The following is a 27,432-nucleotide window of genomic DNA, read 5'->3' as shown; positions in this document are numbered from 1 at the left end:
TTAGCCGCTCCTAATTTAGCAGCGATAAATTAGATTAGAAAGAAGGCAGTTCTAATCAACATCATCCACTGTCTACTGTGTGGGATTGACCGTGATGTTATAATGCCTCACGGCTAAAAGGACGAGCGCGTTCGGAGACTGGATTCGAACCCCAAACCCTTAGCTTGCGACTTGAATACCATAGTCACCAAGCCATGGCAAGCCGTTTTGGACGAATGTGACGACTTAGCCATATCCAGTAAGGACTAAACAATTCCACATGTCAACCTTATACAATACATTTTTATTATCAAATATTTAGCATTACAAAACTAAATAAGTAACAGACAATAATAAACTAGTGTATTATTAAAAGAGTTATCCAAAGATTTCGTTTGCACCACTTTGTCACATCAAATTTATTGTTCAGTTTCGCGGTCAAGGTTTAGGTAAGAGAATCGAAAGCTCGGAATTAAAAACAGAACCTAAAGTCATGAATGTCAAAGCCACTTATTTAATTAAATAAAAGTACCCCTCTTATAAGTCTTAAAAATTTCTTTGTTTGAAGTTACGCACAAAGCTACACAATAGGCTAGCTGTGTGTCGCTCACTATGGATATCGAAACCCGGTTTATAACGTTATAAGTCCGCAAACATACCACTGTGCCACTGGAGCGCTAAACAGTTTGAGCTGATAGTTTTTTTAATACCACATTATGTACGTTATTTACATACTCGTGGAACATATATCAAGGTATCAACACAAGATATTAACATAATAACCACATTTTTATCGATATGCATCTCAGCCCTTTACATATGGCTCTTTATTTTCTGGGTGAGATGAGGTAGAACGCGAAAACTTCAGGTTCGATTCTCCGCGGTGGACAGATTGAAGATATAATCAATTGTCGAGATTTTTCATGAACGAAACAACAGTATAATATTTTGTGTCCCCATATATATATATATATGATTGTGCAAGTGGTATTTATGATGTGTGTGTGTGTTTTCTTATAGCAAAGCCACATCGGGCTATCTGCTGAGCCCACCGAGGGGAATCAAACCCCGGATTTTAGCGTTGTAAATCCGTAGACTTACCACTGTAGTAGCGGGGGGAATATTTATAATATTCAATATTTTACACCAGCATGTATGAATGTATGCTTAATGCTTGGAGGACAGAACTATAGATTTATAGAAACACCGGTTGTTTACAAAATAAAAACGTGGGTTCTTATGCAACGGGAAAAAAGTTAGGGCTATATTAATAACAAATTTTTTACACAATCAATCCGGTGCGGCCAGTTGTGTGTCTATTATATTATAACAATTTTACACCTTCACTACCCCGCTGGTCCGGCGGTGAATCTATGGATTTACAACGTTAAAAGCAGGGGTTAGATTCCCTTCGGTGGACTCAGCAACAGCCCAATGTGGCTTTGCTATAAGAAATACACACACACAAACCTTCAGTCCAGTGTGGTCAGTTATGGCTATTATGTTTTTTGTTGCTTTTTTTCTAGAAGACGAGTGGGAAAAAAGCGAGCCAGAAAACGTTAAACCCGTGGGTATGGAGGTGAGCGCTACAGAAACATATAATCAGGATATGTCAAGAAGAATGACACCTGACAATAGTCGCCCCGACAAGAACTGGAACTGGAATGGGTGTATCCTTTCGTTTATATATTATTATTTCATTAAGCCTGTTTTAAGGTACCTCTATGGATAGCAGAAATCGCTCACAGTTTTTTTAATTTTGTAACAGGTCACTTACAAAAGTTTTTTTTGTTGTTGAAAAGCATATTTTTTGTAATCGTGTTATAATCACCATATATCAAATTAAGTAAACGTGTCCTCCTAATGGTGAACATTGATGATTTCCCTAATACTGACATTTGACTTTAAAATTGCAATTGCAAAGAAGCATTAACTTTCATCACACAACAAACAGTGCTGCCACCTAGGTTTTCATAGTGAAAACAAGGTATCACTATAATTTATTCTAACGAATGTGGCTTTTTGAAAATTAATGTTTTTGCTTATTCACACTTTTAAGATCATAATCTTATTTATCCTAAACAGAAACTTTACAAAACTATATAAAAAACTTTTAAAGATATATTTAGAAATCAATGATAATATCATTAAAAAAATAAGTTGTATTCGATTCTAGTGCCATTATATTTTTGTTTCTTGAAGTATTAGTTTAGTCGGCTCTTTAAATAAATACTGGCTCTACTGAAGGCAGTTGCGATAATCCATTGTGAACTAGGTTTATTGTTAAAACTATACATGGACATAATTTATATATGCACATGAAAACACGCGAGGAAAGAGTGTCAACATAGACGAATTGAATTTAAAACTACAAGACGCTAAAAACAAAATTATTGTTTAGAGTATACGTTGTTTGTTTGAATTTCATGCAAAGCTACACGAGGGTTATCTGCGCGAGCCGTCCCTAATTTAGCAGTGTAAGACTAGAGGTAAGGCTGTTAGTCATCACCACCCACCGACAACTTTTGGGCTACTTTTTACCAACGAATAATGGGACTGACCGTGACATTATAACATCCCCACGGTTGAAAGGGCAAGCATGTTTGGCGCGACGAAGATTCGAATCCGCGACCCTTAAATTACAAATTCAGCGCCTTAACCATCTGGCCATACCGGGCCGATATACGTTAAACTTTCGTAAAGGCAATTTCTAAGTTTCTCTCGGATATGACTCCCTGTGGCACAACGGTATATCTGCGCTAGAAACCGGGATTCGATACCAATGGTGGGAAGAGCATATATAGCCCATTGTGTAGCTTTGATTTAATTACAAACAATCTTTACGTAGAGCTGCTCAATTGTGTCAACTGCAATGATTCTCACCCTTCCTACTTCTGTTTTTGTACTAAATGGTTGGAGGAAACAGAGGTGCAGCGTTTGAAAATGACTCATAACATTAGTTATCTGAGTCTCGGAAATATGCTGCTGCACTTCGTTCTACAACTACAGTGAGAGTGCAGACAGATCTCTTTGTGCCTCCAAGAAAATCGTTCTCAAAACAAATGAAAAGCCTTTTGACCTCCATGGTTAAAAAAGTTGATGAATCAACTTCTACACCCATCTCTGTTCCTCCCATACATTCCAACAAACCCCAAGATCCACATCATTTGGTTCCAAATACAGGCATTTTTTTCAGATACATCTTTTTCTCCCACCCCAAGATGCAAAACAATCATTCGTTCACGTCCTCAGTCACTAGAATCCCCTTCCAACAGCAAAGACCTGCCAAATCGACCCAGGGCAGGATCCATGGAGGTAGATAGACCTCCTCCGAATAAGGACAGTAAAGAAAAAAGACGTGGTCGTAAACAGAATGGTTATCCGGCCACTTCGCCTACGCGTCATTAAAAATGGCCACCTTGATACAATGAAACTGTCGAGGTTTACGTTCTAATTTGGATGACATCAAAACACTGATTGCTTCCTACCATCCTGTATGTCTTCCATTACAAGAAACATTTCTGAAACCTTCCAATACAGTCACCTTTCGGCAGTTTTCTATGTACAGAAATGACAGGCTGTGTGATGGACGAGTACATGAAGGGGTAGCACTGTTGGTTGATCAACATATACCCACCCTGTCTTTGTTACTCAACACACCCTTGGAAGCCGTAGCCATCCGTGTTAACTTGGGTCATGCCATCACTGTTTGTTCTCTCTACCTGTCACCTGGAGAGACATATGATCAATCAGACCTTGATGCTCTCGTTGAACAGTTGCCGCCTCCCTTTCTAATCCTGGGGGACTTTAATGGACATCATCCCCTCTGGGGTAGTGCTGTTATTGATAGGAGGGTTTGCTCTGTAGAGCAGATGTTCTCTAATCACAACCTTTCTCTTTTCAATACTGGTTCTTCAACTTATTTTTACGCACCTAGTCAGTCCTTTACCGCTATTGATCTCTCGGATTGCTCCATTTCATTATTCTCCCATTTTTCATGGAGAGTTGACAATAATCCAGTAGGCAGTGATCATTTTCCTATACTTTTGAGAAAGACTGGTCGTGGTCGATGCCACCCTTCCCGCGTACCCCGGTGGAAGCTGGATCAGGCAGACTGGTCCACTTTCACTGCTCTCGCAGAACTTTATCCTGCCATCGTCTGTCAGCCATCAATAGACGACTGTGTGGCAGCAGTTACTGACTGTATTATACAAGCAGCTGCTCAATGTATTCCTAAAACCTCGACACGTTTTCCACTATATCCTTGTCCGTTGTGGAATCCTGCCTGCCACATGGCATTGAAAGCTCAAAAACGGGCCTGGGATACTTTCCGTAGGTATCCCACATTTTCAAACCGCAGCGGGCCCGTGCACATGCTAGGTGGATGAGACGTTAAAGCCAGAAGGAATCTTAGATTAAGTTCACAACTAGCATATCTTCTACCACCAGTTCCAAGGTCGTATGTGACAGGGTTTGAAAGGTCAGTGGGCACTACAATTCTGTCCCCCTCTCGATCTTACTCTCTGATGGCCAAGAAGTAGGTGATGTCTGGAGCATCGCCGATACTCTAGGTGAAAGCTTTTGCCGGGTATCTAACACTTCTGCTTATTCCTCCACCTTCACGGCCATCAAGACTTGGGCAGAGCGTTCACCTCTTTCCTTTTGAACTGGCTATCTCTTTGATTATAATCATCCCTTTACACTGGTGGAACTGAAACTGGCCCTTCATCGTTCTGGCAGTACATCTGTTGGACCAGATGATGTACACTATGACATGCTGCGCCATCTATCTCCTGCTTCTCTTGATATTCTTCTTATTGCTTTTAACCGGATCTGGCAGGAGAATGTTTTTTTCCTAATACTTGGCGCCAGGCTATTATCTTACCTATGTCTAATCCTGGGAAAGATCCCAAGATTCCTTCAAACTACCGTCCAATTGCTTTGACAAGCTGTCTTTGTAAGACCTTAGAGAGGATGGTCAATTCTCGTCTTGTTTGGTTCCTCGAATCAAACAACCTCCTCTCGCCCACCCAGTGTGGGTTCCGACGACAGCACTCCACCATGGACCACCTAATTAGACTTGAAACGTCAATCAGAGAAGCCTTTCTCAAACGACAACATCTTGTATCTATATTCTTTGACATTGAGAAGGCTTATGACACTACATGGAAGTATGGCATTTTGCGAGACCTCCATATATATGGGTTACGTGGCCATTTGCCTATTTTTATTAAAAATTTGTTAATGGACAGGAGATTCCAAGTTTGTGTGGATTCAACACTCCCGTTCTTTTCTACAGGAACTTGAGGAGTCTCTAGGGGGTGTTTTGGGTGTTACACTTTTCAGTATAAAAATTAATGCCATCACTGAACAACTCCCACTCACTGTTGCAAATGGGCTCTATGTCGACGACTTTTTACATCTCGTGTCAGTCGTCGAACATGAGATATATTGAACGGCAACTACAAACTGCCCTCGATCGTGTACTGAAGTGGACCACAGCGAACGGCTTTAATTTCTCTCTCTCTAAAACCGTTTGTATACACTTTTGCCGCCAAAAGGGTATTCACTCTGATCCTGAACTCCGTATTGGTGAAGTTTCGCTGCCTGTGGTCCCTCAGACCAAGTTCTTGGGGCTTATCTTTGACCGTAAGCTGACCTTTATACCACACTTAAAGCAGCTACAGGCCAAATGCACAAGAGCACTGAACATCCTCCATGTCCTCTCTACCATCAGTTGGGGAGCGGATCGATGTTCTTTGTTAAAGATATATCGAAACTCGACTATGGATCAATGGTCTATGGCTCTGCCAGACCCTCGGCCTTAAAGATGCTGGACCCCATTCATCATCAAGGACTTTGACTCTGCACTGGGGCTTTCTGTTCCTCTCCAGTTCAGAGCTTACACGTAGAATCTCATGAACCTTCTTTGCACCTTTGCTGTTTGCAACTGTCTTTACTATATGCTTCGAAACTTTGTTCCTTACCAAAACATCCTACCAGGGGATGTGTTTTCCTTCCTCGGTGGGCCATACCTTTTCAGAACAGATGATCTGCCATTGCTCCTTTTGGCCTTTGCGTCCAGGCGCAAATGGATGAATTGGGTCTGTCCTTTGATAACATTGTAGAATGCACTGGTGAGAACATCCAACCATGGCTTATTACAGTCCCCAAATGTGACCTTTCTTTAAATCATCTGAAAAAGGCAGATACTCCCAATTGGAAGTACCGTCTTTTATTTACTGAACATCTTTCGAACAATATTTCCATTCCAATTTATACGGATGGTTCCAACTCAGGTGACTCGGTGGGCTCTGCCATGGTTTGTTGCGGTTCGGTGGTCGCACGCAGAATCCCCTCTGCAGCTTCTGTGTTCACTGCTGAACTGTACGCCATTTCTATTGCTCTGGATCACATTGAAGCTAAGCAGTACTCCAACTGCACTATTTATACTGACTCGCTTAGTTCTCTACTAGCATTGGAATCACTTCACATTGGCTCACACCCTGTTCTCACTGATATTCAAAACCAACTGGCCCATTTCTCATTAACATATACTTCTATCCAGTTTTTCTGGATACCAGATCACGTTAGTATTCGCGGGAACGAGCTTGCAGACACGGCAGCTAAGTCTATGTGCTTTAGCACTATCACCACTGTGCCTATTCCATACATGGACTATGGTCCTGTATTCAAGGTTCGGCTCCGTGCCAGCTGGCAGTCAACTTGGAGTGAGCAACGCGACAACAAGCTTTTCCAAATAATACCCTATATTGGACTTTGGCCGTCTAAGTTGTTCTAACTAGACTACGCATTGGTCACATCTTTTAACTCGTCGTTTTCTTTTATCTGGACCTGATGCACCAGTGTGTAGTTTGTGTAACACTCAAATCACTGTAAGCCACGTTTTACCTTCTTGCCATCGTTGCGACTCTTAACGACGGCATTATTTTAAACATGTTCTGTCCCAAGGTTTTTCCATAACATTAGACAGTGTTATTGGTGACGGTGACACTGTCCACCTTGATAAAGTTTTTAGTTTCTTAATGGCCATTAATCTTTTTAATCTCATTTAAGTGTTTGATATTTATTCGTTACACCTTTTTAATTGTAGTTCCCTTTTAAGAGTCTCAATCTCTTTAGTTTGATTTGAAATTGGAAAATGGCCATGACATTAAATAACTCAAAACCAGGACTGGAAAGGCCAACTTCAGGTGATTAACACTGCTGTTTGAACTATTCGTTTGAACTACCCGTTAGTCGTCCTGGCAAGTTATTATTACAATTTTGCTGCATGTCTTTTAACACTTTTATTACTTTACTTTTTGATACTGGCCATAATGACATAACCCAGAACCAGGACTGGAAAGGCCAACTTCAGGTGACTGATGGTGGTTCTTGTACTTACCTGTTAGTCTTCCTGGCGGGTTATGATCATTACCATTTTGCTACAGGAAGTCCTTTACAACTTTTCTTACTCTGCTTTCTCTCTTAACATTGTAGACTGGATGTCAACATTGGTTTTATGTCATTTATGTTTTTAATTGTTGTTTTGTTTTTACATTCATTTCTTTTTACGAATTTTACTACATTTACTTTACGTTTACCTTTTTTACTGGACGTTTGGCGCAGATAGCCTAGCTGCTTTGTGCTATAAAACACTAAATCAACCAACCAACCAATCTAATTGACATATGAGCGCCACTTTCATGTCACACGTATGATCCGAATGTACGTAGTGGAGCGCATACCTCCACTACGCAATGTTGATTGCATTCGGCACTCAAAAAATGCGAAAATATTATTAACTGACAGATCATTTTTAGCAGGATAATTAAGAATAATGTTATACATATTTTCACCAAGTTTCACCAAAATCCATTCACTTTTAATTGAATTAACTTTTTTCTAAATCCATTCAACTGTTTTGTAGTATTGAGATTAAAAAGATAAAACACCTAACAACAGTCATTGTATCGAGATTAAAATGATAAAACATCTAACAATAGTCACTGTACCGAGATTAAAAAAGAGAAAGTTTTTAATAACCGTCACTGTAATAAGACTTGCTACGAACATTGAGTTGTTAAACCAGGAATATTTTTAAACGGCCATCTGAATTCAAAAGTGAATGTTTTCTTTTATATAGAAGGTTTTAAAACAAATTAATCACCATGACGTCATGCATTCGACTCAGTTACGAAGAGAAATAGACTTAAAAAGACGTCTAGTGGCAGAATTCTCAGTTAATTTTTGATTTATAAATAAGTATTTTAACATAATTTCTGTTATGGCGGCTACGGGTGTTGTAGTAACCGCATTCGTTGGTATTGATGTAACCTTGTTCGTGGGTGTTGTAACCGTGTTTATAGGTGTTGTTACTGTGTTCGTGGTATTGTAACCGTGTTGGTTGATGTTATAGTAATCATGGTTGTGGATGTTGTAGTCGCTTTGTTCGTGGGTGTTGAAGTAACCTTGTTCGTGGATGTTGTAACCTTGTTTGTGGGTGCTGTTACTGTGTTATTGGTGTTTTAGTAATCTTTTTCGTGGGTGTTGTAATAACTGTGTTCGTTAGTGTTGAAGTAACCTTGTTTGTGGGTGTTTTAGTAACCATGGTCGTAGGTGTTGTAGTAATTGTGTTCGTGGGTGTTGAAGTGACCTTGTTCGTGGGTGTTGCAACCGTTAGAAACAAAATATTGTTCAGAGGAAGATTCCAGAAAATCTTACTGGTAAAATAAAGCAGTGAGTTTTCAAAGTAATTTTAATATAATATGTTTAAGGTAAGTTTTCAGGTAAAACTATTTGAGAATCTTCGACTTTCCTAATTTTGAACTAATAGTAAACAACACCCACCTTATGGGATATTCTCGTTTGACCGAGTAATAGGATTTGACTGTCACTCTTATAGCACACCCGCACTCCAAAGTGCCGAGTGAGACGTTGCAGCAATGTACAGCGACCCATGGACCTCGGATTCAAATCATAGTTCGAGTGTGCCAACCACTACACCACATCTGTCTGCTTATAAAAGTATTTGGAAATTTCAATAGATAGCGCCTAATTTTGGCATCCTGATATTTTGTCAAAATGTATATTTCATCTAGTCGAAACAACTGTCCTGATCAAAATTTTACAAAGATCCTTAGGATATAAATTGCCAGATGTCTGATAAAACGTAACCATTCGGAGCTTTTCAAGTGATTTTAGGAATCCATGTGTTTGTTCTCTTGTTATTTTAGACACACGGTTATCACTCAAAGACTTCATTAGAACTACATTGAATACACTCAGAAATGTGACATCGTAGAATTCATTTAGTGCTTGTTACGTCTGGCTTGTAAAATCAGATAGCTGTCAAGGTACGTAACACTGACCAGTTAATACAACTTACCGCATTCTCAAAAAAACTATGTTGTCAACTGTGTGATATGAATTTTGATATATTACAACCTCAATTTATTAATACACTAGTTAACATTATAGATATTATTAACCTTATGGTATTTTTTCTCATATTAAAACCTCTATGTTATTAATGCATTGGTTAAAATAAGAAAAACTTTTTTCATAATAATACGAAATGCTATTGATAAACTCGTGCATGAAATTACGCACATGTTACGAAACGAAGCTCAAGATAATAATAATAACGTAGTTTCTAATTTTTGTCAACATTTCCAGGCACATGTTATTTAAAATCTATAAGAGATCTCGTTAAATCACAAAACATGAACATCCATCCCTCTATGTACGTCATCGTCCAAACAGGTACAAAAGTTCAATTTTCGGTGGTTCATCTTAAGCCTAAACTTTACAGTTCCGATTTCGATATTACGTAGTTTTGAGCAGATTACACAAAGCTCATCCCGTAGCTTTGTGCTTAAAATCATCTTAAATAATCACCCATAAAAAAGCAAAGAATATTTAAATTGAAATAAAATAATTTACAATAGTTATAAGAAGAAAGTGTCTCTTTTTATTCAGTCGATCTCGGACTAGGATGTGGATGTTGCGTTTTAGTTAGTTTTCTTTTACATCTTTTAAAGTTTTTATGTGTAACATTACACACTTAGTCACACACAGTGACCGACATGAAAAGAGAAATACAGTGTGTAATTCAAATACTTATTCGTCTGAAATTCATTTGTAAACGTGTTTTTTTCCCGTGTTTATTTCTTTGTTTGGTAATATTGAATATTTGTATTAGATGGGATATTATCTTAGGGTTACAGACGTGCATACTAAAAATAGTTATTCGTGAAGACAATGTGTGAAACCAAAATGTTGAACGATTTTTCTTTTGTTCTGAATTTCGTGCAAAGCTCCATGAGGGCTATCTGCGCTACCCGTCCCTAATTTAGTAGTGTAAAACTACAGCGGAACCCCTCAGATTCGGTCACCCTTTGAAAGTGGTCATTCAGTCACAGTCCCTTTTTTGTTTACACAATCCTTAATTTTGTAAAGTGGAACCCCTCTAGTCAGGCCAGTTTGTCTCAGTCCCGAAGGTGGCTGCTTTAGAGCGATTCCACTGTACAGGGAAGGCAGTTAGTCATCACTACCCACTGCCAACTCTTGGGCTACTCTTTTACCTCTGACCCTTTTACCTCTTTGACCCTTGAAAGCGGTCATTCAGTCACAGTCCCTTTTTTGTTTGCACAATCCCTAACTTTGTAAAGTGGAATCCCTCTAATCAGGCCAGTTTGTCTCAGTCCCGAAGGTGGCTGCTTTAGAGGGGTTCCACTGTACAGGGAAGGCAGCTAGTCATCACTACCCATTGCCAACTCTTGGGCTACTCTTTTACCAATGAATAGTGGGATTTACCATAACATTATAACGCCCTTACAGTTGAAAGAGGGAGCATGTTTGTTGTGACGGGGATTCGAACCTGCGAATTACGAGTCGAATGCCTTAACCATCTGGCCATGCCGGTCCTCACGAGTTTTGGAAAACCGTTTCTCCTGAAGTTTCCTAATCACAATTTTTTGTTTTTGTTCAAGTGTTCTTATTGTTGCTCTAGACAGAATAATTACTAAGAAGTCAACAACAACAATAAAACACGACATAATAAATGGTTAAGGATAAATATTTTGTTTAAAATTAAAACAAAAATTATGCCATTTTGTAGAATTAACTATACTTATATTCAGTTGCTTTAAATTTTCCTCACATTCTATGTTGGTTTAAGAACCAACCTGTTGTTTTCTTTAGCTTTGTCGATGTTCAGGCATGGAATTCGCTCACAGGAAGGTAACGGTAACCTGCATGTGCTACCCTCTGGTGAACTACTGTATCCTGTTGCAACTGTAGCTGTTATTTATAATAAACTAAACAATCAACAACGCCACTATACTGATCACACAGAAGACATCCAATGGTAAAGTTTTAAATAAATATCACTTAGAGATTCAATTATCATGTCCGAAAACAATGAAACATATTACAACTTATTCTAGAAAATAACAATAAACAAAAAAAAATCCACTATACGAAACTTTTCGGTAGTGCGAAGTGTTATTTACATAATGAAAGTTCTGTCCTCTGCTACGGCTGTTTATATATATAGTTTATTATACTGAAAAATATAGAACTAGATATTTCTTTTTCACGTTATAGCATAACAGTTCACAGAGGTCAAGAAATAGTGGCCACTGGCCAAGGAGCAGGACCAACCAACGCTTCCCAGGTAGTTATTATTTTATATATCGAGACTCATACAAACATAACTGTAGGTTCGCTAATAAACCACCAGATAATTCTTACACCCTGACTGTTCGTGAATTATGTAACCGATTTTGTAAGGTTTTATTTAAATTTGAGTTGAAATTCATCCAGTTTGGATGTAAAGTATAAAACTAAGCTAGGTCTGATACAAAGAGTAAGACGTATCCATTTTAATCAAAATATAAGAATAACCTAGGTTTGACACAAAATATATGACTCGCTATGTTTAATGTGAAATATAAAATTATCTAGATTTGATGTAAAATACGAGACTGATCTAAGTATTATGGAAATAGTATGAAACTGATCTAGGTTTGATGTAAAAAGTATAAGATTGATTTAAGTTTGATGTAAAAAGTTTAAGATTGATCTAGGTTTAATGTAAAGAGTATAAAACTAATCTTATTGTTTGTGTCTTTGTAAGAAACAGTAAAACTGTTAAACTGTTCAGGTTTCTCTGTACCTTAATGTGAGTTTAATTCGTACGTTTTGTCATTTGGAAAACCACCTGACTAAGATGGTACAGGAATGGCTCCACCCCCTGCCACGTTTTCTTAACTTAGCTCTAAATGTACAGTCTCAGGAATTTAGATTTGAAGACCCAGATCCGAAAAAGAAAACAGAAAAGCGATATTATTAAGATCCATGTCAGATTTGGTTCATTTTATAAACCAGAAGACCTGGTCTCATCTCCGATCAGTTACAGCATCTTACATATAAACCACTAAGAAACAAATAAAATCTAATGGAGTATCAGATTATTCTAAAGTAAATCATGGTGTTTTCGTTGTTGTATTTGAAATTCAGTGGTTCGCGAAAGTTTCAATGATAGTGAGCCTGTTTTTTGTATTGGATAGGTTAAATAATAATGTCCTGTTCCTAAAAGGACTCTTTTTTTGTTACATTGTTGTACGTGATCAAAACCTTTCTTATCACTTCAATGACTCTCTTTGTTACATTGTTGTGCGTGATCAAAACTTTATTGTCATTTGAATGACTCTTTTTGTTACATCGTTATACGTGATCAAAACCTTTCTTATCACTTGAATGACTCTTTTGTTACATTGTTGTACGTGACGGAAACCATTTTTGTCACTTGAATGACTCTCTTTGTACATTATTGTATGTGATCAAAACCATTCTTGTCACTTGAATGACTCTCTTTGTTACATTGTTAAACGTTATCAAAACGTTTATTGTTAAAGTTTCGAACCTCCTTTGATTAAAGCTAATAAAATTTAGTTACCCTTTACTGTTTGTTAATGTCCATCGTTGCGATTGGATTTTTTTTTTTTCAGGCGCATGTGCGGATTTGGAAAGTCGAAAGTTTAGAGACGATAGCTGAAGTGGGAAACGGACAACTTGCATCCGCTGGACTTCTGGACTTGGCATTTTCTCCAGGGGTGAGTACGTGTTAAAGTGTTTTTAAGAAGAAATTATATACATATATTGTTAAATACGCAAACATTAATTACGGTAACGAATATGAAAACTAGCTCTGCGTTGTTATCACGTGAGATATAGGTCCAAGTGTAAAAAGTGTGCATGTGAACATGGTCCATGTTGAGGCTCTGGGAGGCTCGTGCTTCTATTGTATTTTTCCATCTAGACTACAATTTCTGAAAATTTTAAGTAATATACACCCTTTACAACAGTATCTAAAGCGAAATTCTTACTACAAGGTATATTGTACGAAGTAATTCAAACTCATGCCGTAAACTACGAGTCGAAAGTGCCTTAACCACTTGGCCGCGCCATGTCCTTACATGAACGACACTATCCCTGAGCCAATGATGATGAATTATCGCACCAGAAAAGTGCCATAGCTCGAAAACAAGTTTGTTTTTGTAGGGGTGGTTTGAAGTTTGAAATTTGAGCAATGAAGTAGCTGATGGAATCATAAACTTGAAGGTAAATAAGTATATCATATGTTGTGGCGGACCTTATTCCACTCAATAGTAAGAACAACAAGGAAAAGAAGGTCCGCCACAACAAGGAACTAAATAAATTAAGATGTCAACAACAAAAGACACCAACCCGATGAACCACCAACAAACCTCGTAATTAACAGATCCGACCGAAAACTAAGCAATAAAGAAATACATCTACTTAACAAAATATTCAACTTCTCAGTAACACCTAGAAATATTCCATCTATTGAAATAAAAGCCTGCCTGGAAGACCTAGCTAGAAGACTGGTAATCCACTCTACACAAACTGAAAACACCAACAAAACAACGGAAAACAACCATCAGAAAGAAGACAACTTGACAACAATTATACCGACAAACAACAACCTATTTTTCAAGACAGAACTGAAAACATCTATTTTCCTGAAACACCTCTAAACAGTATCTTAAACAACCTTTTCAAAGAATTTTCACACAAAATTATCAACATAATTTCACAGAAAAGAAACCTAAAATACAACCTCACACAAAAAGACATTAATTCTATAAATAACTTAAAACAAGACAACAACATCAAAATTCTAAAAGCAGATAAAGGCAATGCTATACTTATAATGAGCACAAACGAATATATTCAAAAATTGAACATCTTGTCAGATACAAACAAATTTAAACTACTAAACACAAATCCAATAAAAACACATGAAAACCAGTTAAACAAAATACTACTACAAATGAAAAAAACACAATCTCAGAAAACATTTATTCTTACCCACGAAAGACTGACTCACGCACGCTACAACTATACAACACTCCCAAATGTCACAAACCTGATTGTCCACTACGACCCATAATGTTGAGTACGAATCATTTAACTACAACTCGGTAAATACATAGCATGGGCATTTTCTAAATATGTAATATCATCCGGTTCCTTTTTCAACGACTCAACTTTAAATATATTCTTAATCAGCAATTTCATAAAGCCTTAATGGCCAGTTTTGATGTAATCTCCCTCTTCACAGAAGTCCCAACAACTGAAGCCTGCAGGATAGCTATATAACTTTATATCCAATTAAGCCTTACACCCACCACTATACTTCTACAGGAATGTTGATGATACAATTGCTGGATTCACATCTACAGAAACACACACTTAGTTTTTTCAACCATGTTAACTCGATACACCCCAACATTAAGTTCACCCACGAACAGTAAAAACTAACCAAATAGCCTTAAAATCACTAGAACTGATACACAATTCAAAATCCATAGAAAAATCACCTATACTGGATTATACATTCCCTGGGATTCAGCACATGAAACAAAACACAAACTCAACAAATTATAAAACCACAGCCACAAAACTGTGTTCATCTGATAAAATTAAAGATGAAATCAACAAAATAAAATACTTCATCAACATCAACAAATTTCCTCAAAAAACCGTGGAAAAAATTACACGCACACACCAAGGCCAACAACAAACAAACGACAATAAAACCCAAGATTCAACAAACTGCAAAACCGTATACTGCTGCATACCATATATTCCCGACATCAGCGAAAAAATAACCAACATTTGAAAAAAAACTTATAACAAAACACACCATTCCAGTAAACACCAAAAAAACAGGTATAAAAGTAAAATACATACTACTCGTATGTAAAAACTACACTGACAAACACACCATTAACATAATTTATAAAATTCAATGCAATAACTGCCACGACTTCTATACTGGAGAAACAAGTATAAAAATGGAAACTAGATTCAAAGAAAAAAAAAAACACCTTCACACGTTTTTGAACACTGCAAATCAAATAAACACAACACAACCATAGAAAACACCAAAATATTAATTAGAGAAACAAATATAAATAAACGCAAAATCAAAGAATCCCTACTTATACGGCAAATAAAACCAAAATTAAATCAATATAAAGGAGCCGCCTTATACCTATACTAATTAATAACCCAACATCCACCTACAATCCCGTACCCGTTTATACTCTCGTTCCTAAGACATGTGTCCGTCAACGGTCACATTCAAACTCTCTCTTTCCCTGACCTGAAGATGACCTGGGAAGGTCGAAACGTTGTTCTCTCCTTATCAGTAAAAGTATTAATACCCATACCAGCCATTCTGATAAACATTTTTATTTCGGGTGGGTTTCTCGTCACCAAGAATTGTTTCATTTTCAATTCGCGGTGTGGGATTGTCTCAAGGAGTTCACTAAGGTTTGAATGGTTTTCTTCTTTCTCACCAAGCCAACACATAAGAAACACACTTCCCTTAATGTTTAACAGTGTGGTTGTGTTTTTATCAATAAAAATCGTATTTTGTATTCTTGCATTTGGGGGCTACAAGCCCTGCCTTCCAATCGGCCCTAAGTAGAAAGACATCGGTCACATTTATAGTTCAATATTTTTCGAACCTCTAGTTGGCAGGTCTGCGAGAAAAACTACTCTGAGGGGAACACCACAGCTTTCACACTCATGTAATACGTATTCACACTGTAAACTAACTTCACATTAATATTAAATCTCGATCACAGCAAGATACCTACTTAGCTCGAAATTGAGATAAACTGAAATTTGACCTAGTATTTCCAATGAATCGAGGGCCCGACATGGCCAAACGTGTTAAGGCGTGCGACTCGTAATCCGAAGGTCGCGGGTTCGCATCCCCGTCACGCCAAACATGCTCGCCCTTTCAGCCGTGGGGCGTTATAATGTGACGGTCAATTCCACTGTTCGTTGGTAAAAGAGTAGCCCAAGAGTTGGCGGTGGGTGGTGATGACTAGCTGCCTTCCCTCTAGTCTTACACTGGTAAATTAGGGACGGCTAGCACAGATAGCCCTCGAGTAGGCTTGTGTGAAATTTCAAAAAACAAACAAACCAATGAATCGAATACATTGCTCAATTAACTTCCATATTCATGTAATATGTATGAACACGGCACATTAACCTTCACACTAAAGTAATATATATATAAACACTTCACACTAATTTTCACATTCATGTAATATATATAAACACTGCACATTAATTTTCACATTCATACAATGCTTACAACCAGCACTGAACTTTTTCCAATTGAGTTATTGAATGTGTTACTCAGTGGTCATCTTATTCAAGTGAATGAGAAAATCAAACTTTTTTCTGTAAGTTTTAGTATGTAACAGTTCAGGTGTTATCTTGTGTAGTATGCAACAGTTCAGGTGTTATCTTGTGTAGTATGCAACAGTTCAAGTGTTATCTTGTGTAGAAAACTGGAAGTGATATACGAATGAAATACAAATCAAATTAAAACTGTAGCTCTCTTTAGGTATAACTTAGATCATTCTTAAACACAAACCAAACACGTGTTCAAAGTGCGAAAACAACAATCGAACTACCATTATTATAATTAATCAATAATTAAACTATGCAAATCATAATAGAAGAGACTAATAAATAATGTTATAATAAATCAACAATTAAACTAATCGTATCAAAACAGATGTTTAATTGTTGACTTATCATAATATTTGCTAAAATTATATAAAAACAAACTGCTAATCATTATTATACAGATTAGTGAACGTTGTTATAATAAATCAACAATTAAACTAATCGTATCAGACTAGTAAACATTGTTATAATAAATCATTATTTAAACAAATCGTATCAAAACAGATGTTTAATTATTGACTTATCATAATATTTGCTAAAATTGTATAAAAACAGACTACTAATTACTGTTATACAGATTACTAATTACTGTTATACAGATTACTAATTACTGTTATACAGATTACTAATTACTGTTATACAGATTACTAATCATTGTTATACAGTAATTAATCAACTTCAAAATTAAATAACTTGTGTAATTTGTAACTTTAGTACTTTGGATTAGGATGAGAATGGAGAACAATATTATAAATCTTTCCTTAAGTCTCTTTCAAAATTGCACAAAGACTATACGTGCACTGATTATTACTATTTTGGTCTGACCGAAGAGTGGTACTGAGTTCTCCTTCTTTTAGGGCACCCAGGCTCAAAAATGTAAAGCTCGTTTAAACAGTAACGAAAAGTGAACTCTCAGGTTCCCAGTCTAGACACACTGCCTATCGCGCCACACCCGGCTATGAAATAATTTTAAAAGTATGTCTTTCGTATAGTAATCGTTTCAGTGTAACGTAGGTTCACAGTGTTATCTTTAGCGTATAATAAAAGGTCGTCGTTGTTATGTATAGTTCAGAATCTGATACCTATTATATTTTTTCTGTGCCATATTTGTACACTTCAAAGGGTTACAAACAATTTTCATGTGCCTTTATTTTGATAATGTCTTAAATTATAATTTAAAAAAGACAGTTTTATTAGTAGGGAAATAATTAGAGTCGTTCTAATGTATGTGTTGAAAAATATTGAAAAGAAACATCAAATGAAACGTTATGAAAACAAACGACCAATATTACACTACTCAACTTCCAGGGAAACGTTGGTCACATGTTTAATACGATTCTTTAAACGTTGTGCCACTTTAGTTGTTTTGATACTTGACATTTTACTTAGATTTCGAAGCCAGATATAAACATACAGGGTGTTCGGAAAGTCACTGTGCAGTTTTGAAAGCAGCGATAACAGCATTCATTCAGTCTATTTCAAGCCAGCAACTGATAGCGGTGTTTAGAAACAAAATAAGAACGATCCAAGCCTGTTTTGATGCCAACGGGGGTCACTTTTAACATTGTTTGTAATTGTCATTCATATTTACCTCCTGTATTCTATATTGAAACATATCTGTTAATAAATATATAAGTGCACAGTGACTTTCCGAACACCCTGTAGTTATAAGTCGTATACATAACTTTACGTTGCCTGTGCTCTCATCACATTCTAAACGTATATTTTTCTATAGGGCTCTCTACTAGCAATGCTGGAAGCAAACGTAAACTGTGAATTGTGGTTGTGGAACTGGGAGAATGAATCTGTTCTTGGCCGCGTATCTGTAAGTAGAACGTATAGTTAAATCGTAGTTGTTAGCACGTGTACCTGTTCAAGTGTCGAAACCTTCATAGAAGTGTGTTAGTTGAAGTGTCGAAACCTTCAGAGAAGTGTGCTAGTTGAAGTGTCGAAACCTTCATAGAAGTGTATTAGTTCAAGTGTCGAAACCTTCATAGAAGTGTATTAGTTCAAGTGTCGAAACCTTCATAGAAGTGTGTTAGTTGAAGTGTCGAAACCTTTATAGAAGTGTGTTAGTTCAAGTGTCGAAACCTTCATATAAGTGTGTTAGTTGAAGTGTCGAAACCTTCATAGAAGTGTGTTAGTTCAAGTGTCGAAACCTTCATAGAAGTGTGTTAGTTCAAGTGTCGAAACCTTCATAGAAGTGTGTTAGTTGAAGTGTCGAAACCTTCATAGAAGTGTGCTAGTTGAAGTGTCGAAACCTTCAGAGAAGTGTGCTAGTTGAAGTGTCGAAACCTTCAGAGAAGTGTATTAGTTCAAGTGTCGAAACCTTTATAGAAGTGTGTTAGTTCAAGTGTCGAAACCTTCATAGAAGTGTATTAGTTGAAGTGTCGAAACCTTTATAGAAGTGTATTAGTTCAAGTGTCGAAACCTTCATAGAAGTGTGTTAGTTCAAGTGTCGAAACCTTCATAGAAGTGTGTTAGTTCAAGTGTCGAAACCTTTATAGAAGTGTGTTAGTTCAAGTGTCGAAACCTTCATAGAAGTGTGCTAGTTGAAGTGTCGAAACCTTCGTACAAGTGTGTTAGTTCAAGTGTCGAAACCTTCATAGAAGTGTGTTAGTTCAAGTGTCGAAACCTTCATAGAAGTATGTTAGTTCAAGTGTCGAAACCTTCATAGAAGTATGTTAGTTCAAGTGTCGAAACCTTCATAGAAGTGTATTAGTTCAAGTGTCGAAACCTTCATAGAAGTGTGTTAGTTGAAGTGTCGAAACCTTCATAGAAGTGTGTTAGTTGAAGTGTCGAAACCTTCATAGAAGTGTGTTAGTTCAAGTGTCGAAACCTTCATAGAAGTGTGTTAGTTGAAGTGTCGAAACCTTCATAGAAGTGTGTTAGTTGAAGTGTCGAAACCTTCATAGAAGTGTGTTAGTTGAAGTGTCGAAACCTTCATAGAAGTGTGTTAGTTCAAGTGTCGAAACCTTCATAGAAGTGTGTTAGTTGAAGTGTCGAAACCTTCAGAGAAGTGTGCTAGTTGAAGTGTCGAAACCTTCATAGAAGTGTGTTAGTTCAAGCGTCGAAACCTTCATAGAAGTGTGTTAGTTCAAGTGTCGAAACCTTCATAGAAGTGTGTTAGTTCAAGTGTCGAAACCTTTATAGAAGTGTGTTAGTTCAAGTGTCGAAACCTTTATAGAAGTGTGTTAGTTGAAGTGTCGAAACCTTTATAGAAGTGTATTAGTTGAAGTGTCGAAACCTTTATAGAAGTGTATTAGTTGAAGTGTCGAAACCTTCATAGAAGTGTGTTAGTTCAAGTGTCGAAACCTTTATAGAAGTGTGTTAGTTCAAGTGTCGAAACCTTCATAGAAGTGTGCTAGTTGAAGTGTCGAAACCTTCGTAGAAGTGTGCTAGTTGAAGTGTCGAAACCTTCGTAGAAGTGTGTTAGTTCAAGTGTCGAAACCTTTATAGAAGTGTGTTAGTTCAAGTGTCGAAACCTTCATAGAAGTGTGCTAGTTGAAGTGTCGAAACCTTCATAGAAGTGTGTTAGTTCAAGTGTCGAAACCTTCATAGAAGTGTGTTAGTTCAAGTGTCGAAACCTTTATAGAAGTGTGTTAGTTGAAGTGTCGAAACCTTCATAGAAGTGTATTAGTTGAAGTGTCGAAACCTTTATAGAAGTGTATTAGTTCAAGTGTCGAAACCTTCATAGAAGTGTGTTAGTTCAAGTGTCGAAACCTTCATAGAAGTGTGTTAGTTCAAGTGTCGAAACCTTTATAGAAGTGTGTTAGTTCAAGTGTCGAAACCTTCATAGAAGTGTATTAGTTGAAGTGTCGAAACCTTTATAGAAGTGTGTTAGTTCAAGTGTCGAAACCTTCATAGAAGTGTGTTAGTTCAAGTGTCGAAACCTTTATAGAAGTGTGTTAGTTGAAGTGTCGAAACCTTCAGAGAAGTGTGCTAGTTGAAGTGTCGAAACCTTCATAGAAGTGTGTTAGTTCAAGCGTCGAAACCTTCATAGAAGTGTGTTAGTTCAAGTGTCGAAACCTTCATAGAAGTGTGTTAGTTCAAGTGTCGAAACCTTTATAGAAGTGTGTTAGTTGAAGTGTCGAAACCTTCATAGAAGTGTATTAGTTGAAGTGTCGAAACCTTTATAGAAGTGTATTAGTTGAAGTGTCGAAACCTTCATAGAAGTGTGTTAGTTCAAGTGTCGAAACCTTTATAGAAGTGTGTTAGTTCAAGTGTCGAAACCTTCATAGAAGTGTGCTAGTTGAAGTGTCGAAACCTTCGTAGAAGTGTGCTAGTTGAAGTGTCGAAACCTTCGTAGAAGTGTGTTAGTTCAAGTGTCGAAACCTTTATAGAAGTGTGTTAGTTCAAGTGTCGAAACCTTCATAGAAGTGTGCTAGTTGAAGTGTCGAAACCTTCATAGAAGTGTGTTAGTTCAAGTGTCGAAACCTTCATAGAAGTGTGTTAGTTCAAGTGTCGAAACCTTTATAGAAGTGTGTTAGTTGAAGTGTCGAAACCTTCATAGAAGTGTATTAGTTGAAGTGTCGAAACCTTTATAGAAGTGTATTAGTTCAAGTGTCGAAACCTTCATAGAAGTGTGTTAGTTCAAGTGTCGAAACCTTCATAGAAGTGTGTTAGTTCAAGTGTCGAAACCTTTATAGAAGTGTGTTAGTTGAAGTGTCGAAACCTTCATAGAAGTGTATTAGTTGAAGTGTCGAAACCTTTATAGAAGTGTGTTAGTTCAAGTGTCGAAACCTTCATAGAAGTGTGTTAGTTCAAGTGTCGAAACCTTTATAGAAGTGTGTTTGGTTGAAGTGTCGAAACCTTCAGAGAAGTGTGCTAGTTGAAGTGTCGAAACCTTCATAGAAGTGTGTTAGTTCAAGCGTCGAAACCTTCATAGAAGTGTGTTAGTTCAAGTGTCGAAACCTTCATAGAAGTGTGTTAGTTCAAGTGTCGAAACCTTTATAGAAGTGTGTTAGTTGAAGTGTCGAAACCTTCATAGAAGTGTATTAGTTGAAGTGTCGAAACCTTTATAGAAGTGTATTAGTTGAAGTGTCGAAACCTTCATAGAAGTGTGTTAGTTCAAGTGTCGAAACCTTCATAGAAGTGTGTTAGTTCAAGTGTCGAAACCTTTATAGAAGTGTGTTAGTTCAAGTGTCGAAACCTTCATAGAAGTGTGCTAGTTGAAGTGTCGAAACCTTCGTAGAAGTGTGTTAGTTCAAGTGTCGAAACCTTCATAGAAGTGTGCTAGTTGAAGTGTCGAAACCGTCGTAGAAGTGTGTTAGTTCAAGTGTCGAAACCTTTATAGAAGTGTATTAGTTGAAGTGTCGAAACCTTTATAGAAGTGTATTAGTTCAAGTGTCGAAACCTTCATAGAAGTGTGTTAGTTCAAGTGTCGAAACCTTCATAGAAGTGTGTTAGTTCAAGTGTCGAAACCTTTATAGAAGTGTGTTAGTTCAAGTGTCGAAACCTTCATAGAAGTGTATTAGTTCAAGTGTCGAAACCTTTATAGAAGTGTGTTAGTTGAAGTGTCGAAACCTTCATAGAAGTGTATTAGTTGAAGTGTCGAAACCTTTATAGAAGTGTATTAGTTCAAGTGTCGAAACCTTCATAGAAGTGTGTTAGTTCAAGTGTCGAAACCTTCATAGAAGTGTGTTAGTTCAAGTGTCGAAACCTTTATAGAAGTGTGTTAGTTCAAGTGTCGAAACCTTCATAGAAGTGTATTAGTTCAAGTGTCGAAACCTTTATAGAAGTGTGTTAGTTGAAGTGTCGAAACCTTCATAGAAGTGTGCTAGTTGAAGTGTCGAAACCTTCATAGAAGTGTGTTAGTTCAAGCGTCGAAACCTTCATAGAAGTGTGTTAGTTCAAGTGTCGAAACCTTCATAGAAGTGTGTTAGTTCAAGTGTCGAAACCTTTATAGAAGTGTGTTAGTTGAAGTGTCGAAACCTTCATAGAAGTATATTAGTTGAAGTGTCGAAACCTTTATAGAAGTGTATTAGTTCAAGTGTCGAAACCTTCATAGAAGTGTGTTAGTTCAAGTGTCGAAACCTTCATAGAAGTGTGTTAGTTCAAGTGTCGAAACCTTTATAGAAGTGTGTTAGTTCAAGTGTCGAAACCTTCATAGAAGTGTATTAGTTCAAGTGTCGAAACCTTTATAGAAGTGTGTTAGTTGAAGTGTCGAAACCTTCATAGAAGTGTATTAGTTGAAGTGTCGAAACCTTTATAGAAGTGTATTAGTTCAAGTGTCGAAACCTTCATAGAAGTGTGTTAGTTCAAGTGTCGAAACCTTCATAGAAGTGTGTTAGTTCAAGTGTCGAAACCTTTATAGAAGTGTGTTAGTTCAAGTGTCGAAACCTTCATAGAAGTGTATTAGTTCAAGTGTCGAAACCTTTATAGAAGTGTGTTAGTTGAAGTGTCGAAACCTTCATAGAAGTGTGCTAGTTGAAGTGTCGAAACCTTCATAGAAGTGTGTTAGTTCAAGCGTCGAAACCTTCATAGAAGTGTATTAGTTCAAGTGTCGAAACCTTCATAGAAGTGTGTTAGTTCAAGTGTCGAAACCTTTATAGAAGTGTGTTAGTTGAAGTGTCGAAACCTTCATAGAAGTGTATTAGTTGAAGTGTCGAAACCTTTATAGAAGTGTGTTAGTTCAAGTGTTGAAACCTATTCCAGTTTGGTATCTTTATTGATCTGCAGTGATGCTTTATCAATATATAATTCCAATATAATCATCTCCTGTAGTTTTATCAAAGATATAGAATAGATAAGTTATAGAAATATTGAATGGTTAAATTATAGAAATACAGACTGGATGAATTTTTAAAATATTTTACTGGTGTTGGGAATTGTAATCCTATATACTTCTGGAAGTGGTACAAGAGTGCGTTACTATAACAACTGTTCAATGTTGTCGCTATGATTTTCAATAATTTCTTTCATCTGCAAAGATGTATTGTATCTTGCAGCGCGTAGTATCTCGTGCAAACTTCTGTCGTAGAATGATTTCATAACATTAATTATAACTGTATTTAGACCCCACGAAGTAAAGGCTTTTGGATAAAGATAACATCCAAATAGCGATAACATCCAAAGAGCAACCTCCCTTCATAATTTCCCAATCAAAGAGGCACTTTACCCCTTGTTTATAATTTGACGTTTGCCATGATTTGTCACCTATTATATTAAAACACAACAGGGAGAATAGTCCGCGATTATTTCCATATAACAGAGCAGGTATTTCAGTTATTTAATAAAATAATAGCAGCAAAACTACAGAACCACCACCCATAAACAAACAAATGTGGGGGTACGTCCCCCTGGTTCGCCACTTCGTATATTAAAACACAACAGGAAGGGTAGTCCGAATTTAAAATAATAGCAGTAAAACTACAGAACCACCACACATACACAAACACATATGGTTGTTAAACAACTTTGTTTTTTACTGTTAAAATATTAAACAATAAGAAAAAGAGAGAGGTAGAACGGTTTGTTGTCTCAATAGCGGTTTTGCTCTTCCAGACAGAAAACGAGCAGGTGCTAGGTATTATGTTCCACCCTTCAGAAGAAGGACTCATGGTGACGTTTGGTACACAACACCTGTGTTGCTGGAAGCGAGGGCGCGATGAGTTCCTTGAGAAGCAGCCTATAAATCTGACCGTAAGTTTTGAAATTACTTCGAAATGACATTAAATTATTTTTCCATCTAACTGTTGTAACTTAGCTGTACTGTTTATTAAGGTTCTTGTTTTTCCCTGTAAAGATGTGATTTAATTTACTGTTAATTTAAATTATGTTCAAGTAGTCAGGACATTCGACTCGCAATCTGAGAGTCGCGGGTTTGAATCCCCATCACACCAAACATGCTCATCCTTTCAGACGTGGGGCGTTATAATGTGACGGTCAATCCAATTATACGTTGGTAAAAGACTGGCCCAAGAGTTGGCAGTAGGTGGTGATGCCTAGTTGCCTTCCCTCTAGTTTCATACTGCTAAATTAGGGACTGCTAGCGCAGATAGCCTTCATGTAGCTTTCCGCGAAATTCGAAATAAACCAAACCATAAATTATTTAGAATTTTCACGCAAACACACTCCAGGGCTATTCTATCCATAGTTAACCTTAATATTGAACTGATAATTATGCTAGAGGGAAAGAAGCCAATTGAGAGCTGCTCTTTTCCAACTAAATAGTGTTGTCTTACTGTAACACTTATAGTGCATCCCTGTCTGCAAAGTGCGAACAATAAACCCTCGAATCTGCATGTTGATTTTACGTGGAAAGTAATTATATATAAACATATAAACGCATAAACAAATACTATCACAAAATGACTCACTATGTGACCTTTTAACTGCTTATATACTAGCGGTGTGTTTCTTATAGGTTCTAGAATGATCGATAAAACTCTCACGTTGTAATTGTCTTAAAGAAATCTATAGCCCGTGGTTGTCAATATCTTAAACACAACAAAATGTAACCCAATTTCTATGAAAATAATTCACTTATGTAAAACTACATACGATGTTTTGTGAAAAATCTGTACATTTGTTTGTTTGTTTCTAGTTAAGCACAAAACAATAAAATGGGCTATCTGTACCTCAACAACCATGGGTACCGAAACTCGGTTTCTAGCATTGTAAGTCCGCATAGGTAACGCTGCGCCACTAGGGTTTTTTTTTTTTTGTACGACTTACAAAAAATGGATATTATTTTAGGATTCAGCGTATAGTAAATATTGTAGAAGTTATAAAAAGACAATAAAACATTCGCAGGCTTGTATTATTAGTACGAAATGTACGAAATAAGTTAAATTCGAAAAGAAAGAAAGGGAGCAAAAACAAAAGAAAAAATAGCATAAACATACAGATATACCATCTAGCATGTGCTGAGGATATATTATAACTTTAAAAAACGTGAGATATGATATCGACGATGAATTATTTTGATCAGTCAGAAGACTGAGCTGACAAACAAATCAACTGCTTTAATGAAGATAACTAATCAGACTTGTCAAGGATATACATATGTTATAGGTTATCCGCAGTTTGTCTTTTGGGGCTTTAGATGCGTGATGAGAGTAAAAGTCAGTTCCCACTATCTGGTCAAACAGTTGTAGTCCAAAAGTTGACCGTAGGTACTATTATTTTCCTCTAGTCTTCTTGGGACGGCCATTTACAGGTCGACCTTATGCAGTCCAAAGCGACAAATCATCAACAGTCCGATAAACGAACATAACGAATTAACCTATTTGTTTTTACTTGTTTACTTTCGTAAAGAAGGGATCAAGTAAAGACGAACTTATGTTTTATAGCAAGGCATATTCACTGTCTTCAAATCTGAAGTCCTGATAGAACAACAGAGTTAACTGCAGTTTTACTTCTAATCTTCTTCGTCTTGTCTATTCTTGAAGTTGAAAAAATCATTATTACTTCTAATATCAAACAATAGTCCTTTAGACAAAGAGGTAGTCAAATAAAGCTAAAAGGTTAACTCGTGTTTTGCTTTGCTTTTACACACAGGGTCAAACAGCAAAGACGGTGACGTGCGTCCACTTCTTATCAGATGGTTCAATGATAACAGGAGATAGTGAAGGATATTTGACCTTTTGGGTTCCTGGAAACGAGAATGACCCCTATACATTCATTGTTGAAAAAGAGGTCAAAGGTCACGAGGTAGGCTTAAATAAGACGATTAATTATAGTAATCTAATTAAATATAAACTGGAAATTACTCCGCCGTTAATAAAGAGGTCAAAGGTTACGTGTTACGTTAAAAACTAACTAGCAGAATATCCGATTTTGTTTTGATTAAATCCACCATGTTAATTGTTCGTGTGTTTTGCAAAAAATAAAAATTATTTCTTTACCTAACTAAGTGTTTTAATTAAAATAAATAAAAATAACAATATACGAAAAGAAGACTTGCTAAAGCTATTTCAATCAAAGCACAACCGTGTACATTGTTCCTACTTTTTGCAAGTACTTTGAAAAGCTTCCAAAATAAAATTATTTACCTTTTGGTATTCTGATTTCTGCTTTGTGATCAAGTGTCACTTACAGTTTATTCTGATTTTTAAATTCCATTTAAAGAAGAACTGATTTATTCTCTTTTTGTTGCAAAACAACTTAAATGAAAACTTGCCAATCCCAAAAGTTTTTGTAAAGTCATCGTATAGCTGATCCTTGCGAGTACACGTAAACAAAGCAAAAGATATGGCTATGGGTGTCCTTAGAAATATTTTCAAGGGGAAGGGCAAAAGTTGTATGTGTGGGATCAGCTTTTACAGTGTAAGTCAACAGACAAAAAAGAATTTGTGTTATTTATGCTTAAACGCAAACACAAATTTACAGTTTCAACCAAAATAACTAACACATTATAGTTTAACTATGATGTGGAATTTACATTATAATACTCTATTTTTGTATGGGGAATATGCCCTCTCCTACTCCTTCTTGCAAGCGTTCATAAACATGGCTTAAGCAAGCCTATTTAGTTGAGCAAGTGTGTGTGCATGTTCGAGAGAAAGCCATTTTCATTTTAGGGGAATTAAAGAGCAGACGTGTATGTGAAGAAAGAGAGAATGGGAGGGAAAAAGCACAAACGAAGATTCCACGAAGCTTTAAAATAGTTTTAACACCTATTATATCACACATAGAAGA

The 27,432-nt window shown here is 36.7% G+C and overlaps 1 protein-coding gene across 1 annotated transcript in view; it reads left to right on the top strand.

Moving 5' to 3' along the window:
• LOC143228530 (echinoderm microtubule-associated protein-like CG42247) overlaps positions 1 to 27,432 on the top strand; it is a 98,664-nt gene that overhangs the window by 37,197 nt on the left and 34,035 nt on the right. Inside the window, exons 4-9 of the mRNA XM_076459773.1 lie at positions 11,188 to 11,353; positions 11,593 to 11,662; positions 12,999 to 13,103; positions 18,524 to 18,613; positions 24,295 to 24,432; positions 26,293 to 26,445. Of these exons, the coding sequence (XP_076315888.1) occupies positions 11,188 to 11,353; positions 11,593 to 11,662; positions 12,999 to 13,103; positions 18,524 to 18,613; positions 24,295 to 24,432; positions 26,293 to 26,445 (722 nt within the window). The remainder of the gene's footprint in view (positions 1 to 11,187; positions 11,354 to 11,592; positions 11,663 to 12,998; positions 13,104 to 18,523; positions 18,614 to 24,294; positions 24,433 to 26,292; positions 26,446 to 27,432) is intronic.

This window comes from Tachypleus tridentatus, chromosome 10, assembly GCF_004210375.1.
Source record: "Tachypleus tridentatus isolate NWPU-2018 chromosome 10, ASM421037v1, whole genome shotgun sequence".
NCBI lineage: Eukaryota > Metazoa > Arthropoda > Merostomata > Xiphosura > Limulidae > Tachypleus > Tachypleus tridentatus.
The sequence above is the reverse complement of the archived record's forward strand: the minus strand, read 5'-3'. Positions and strand labels throughout refer to the sequence as shown.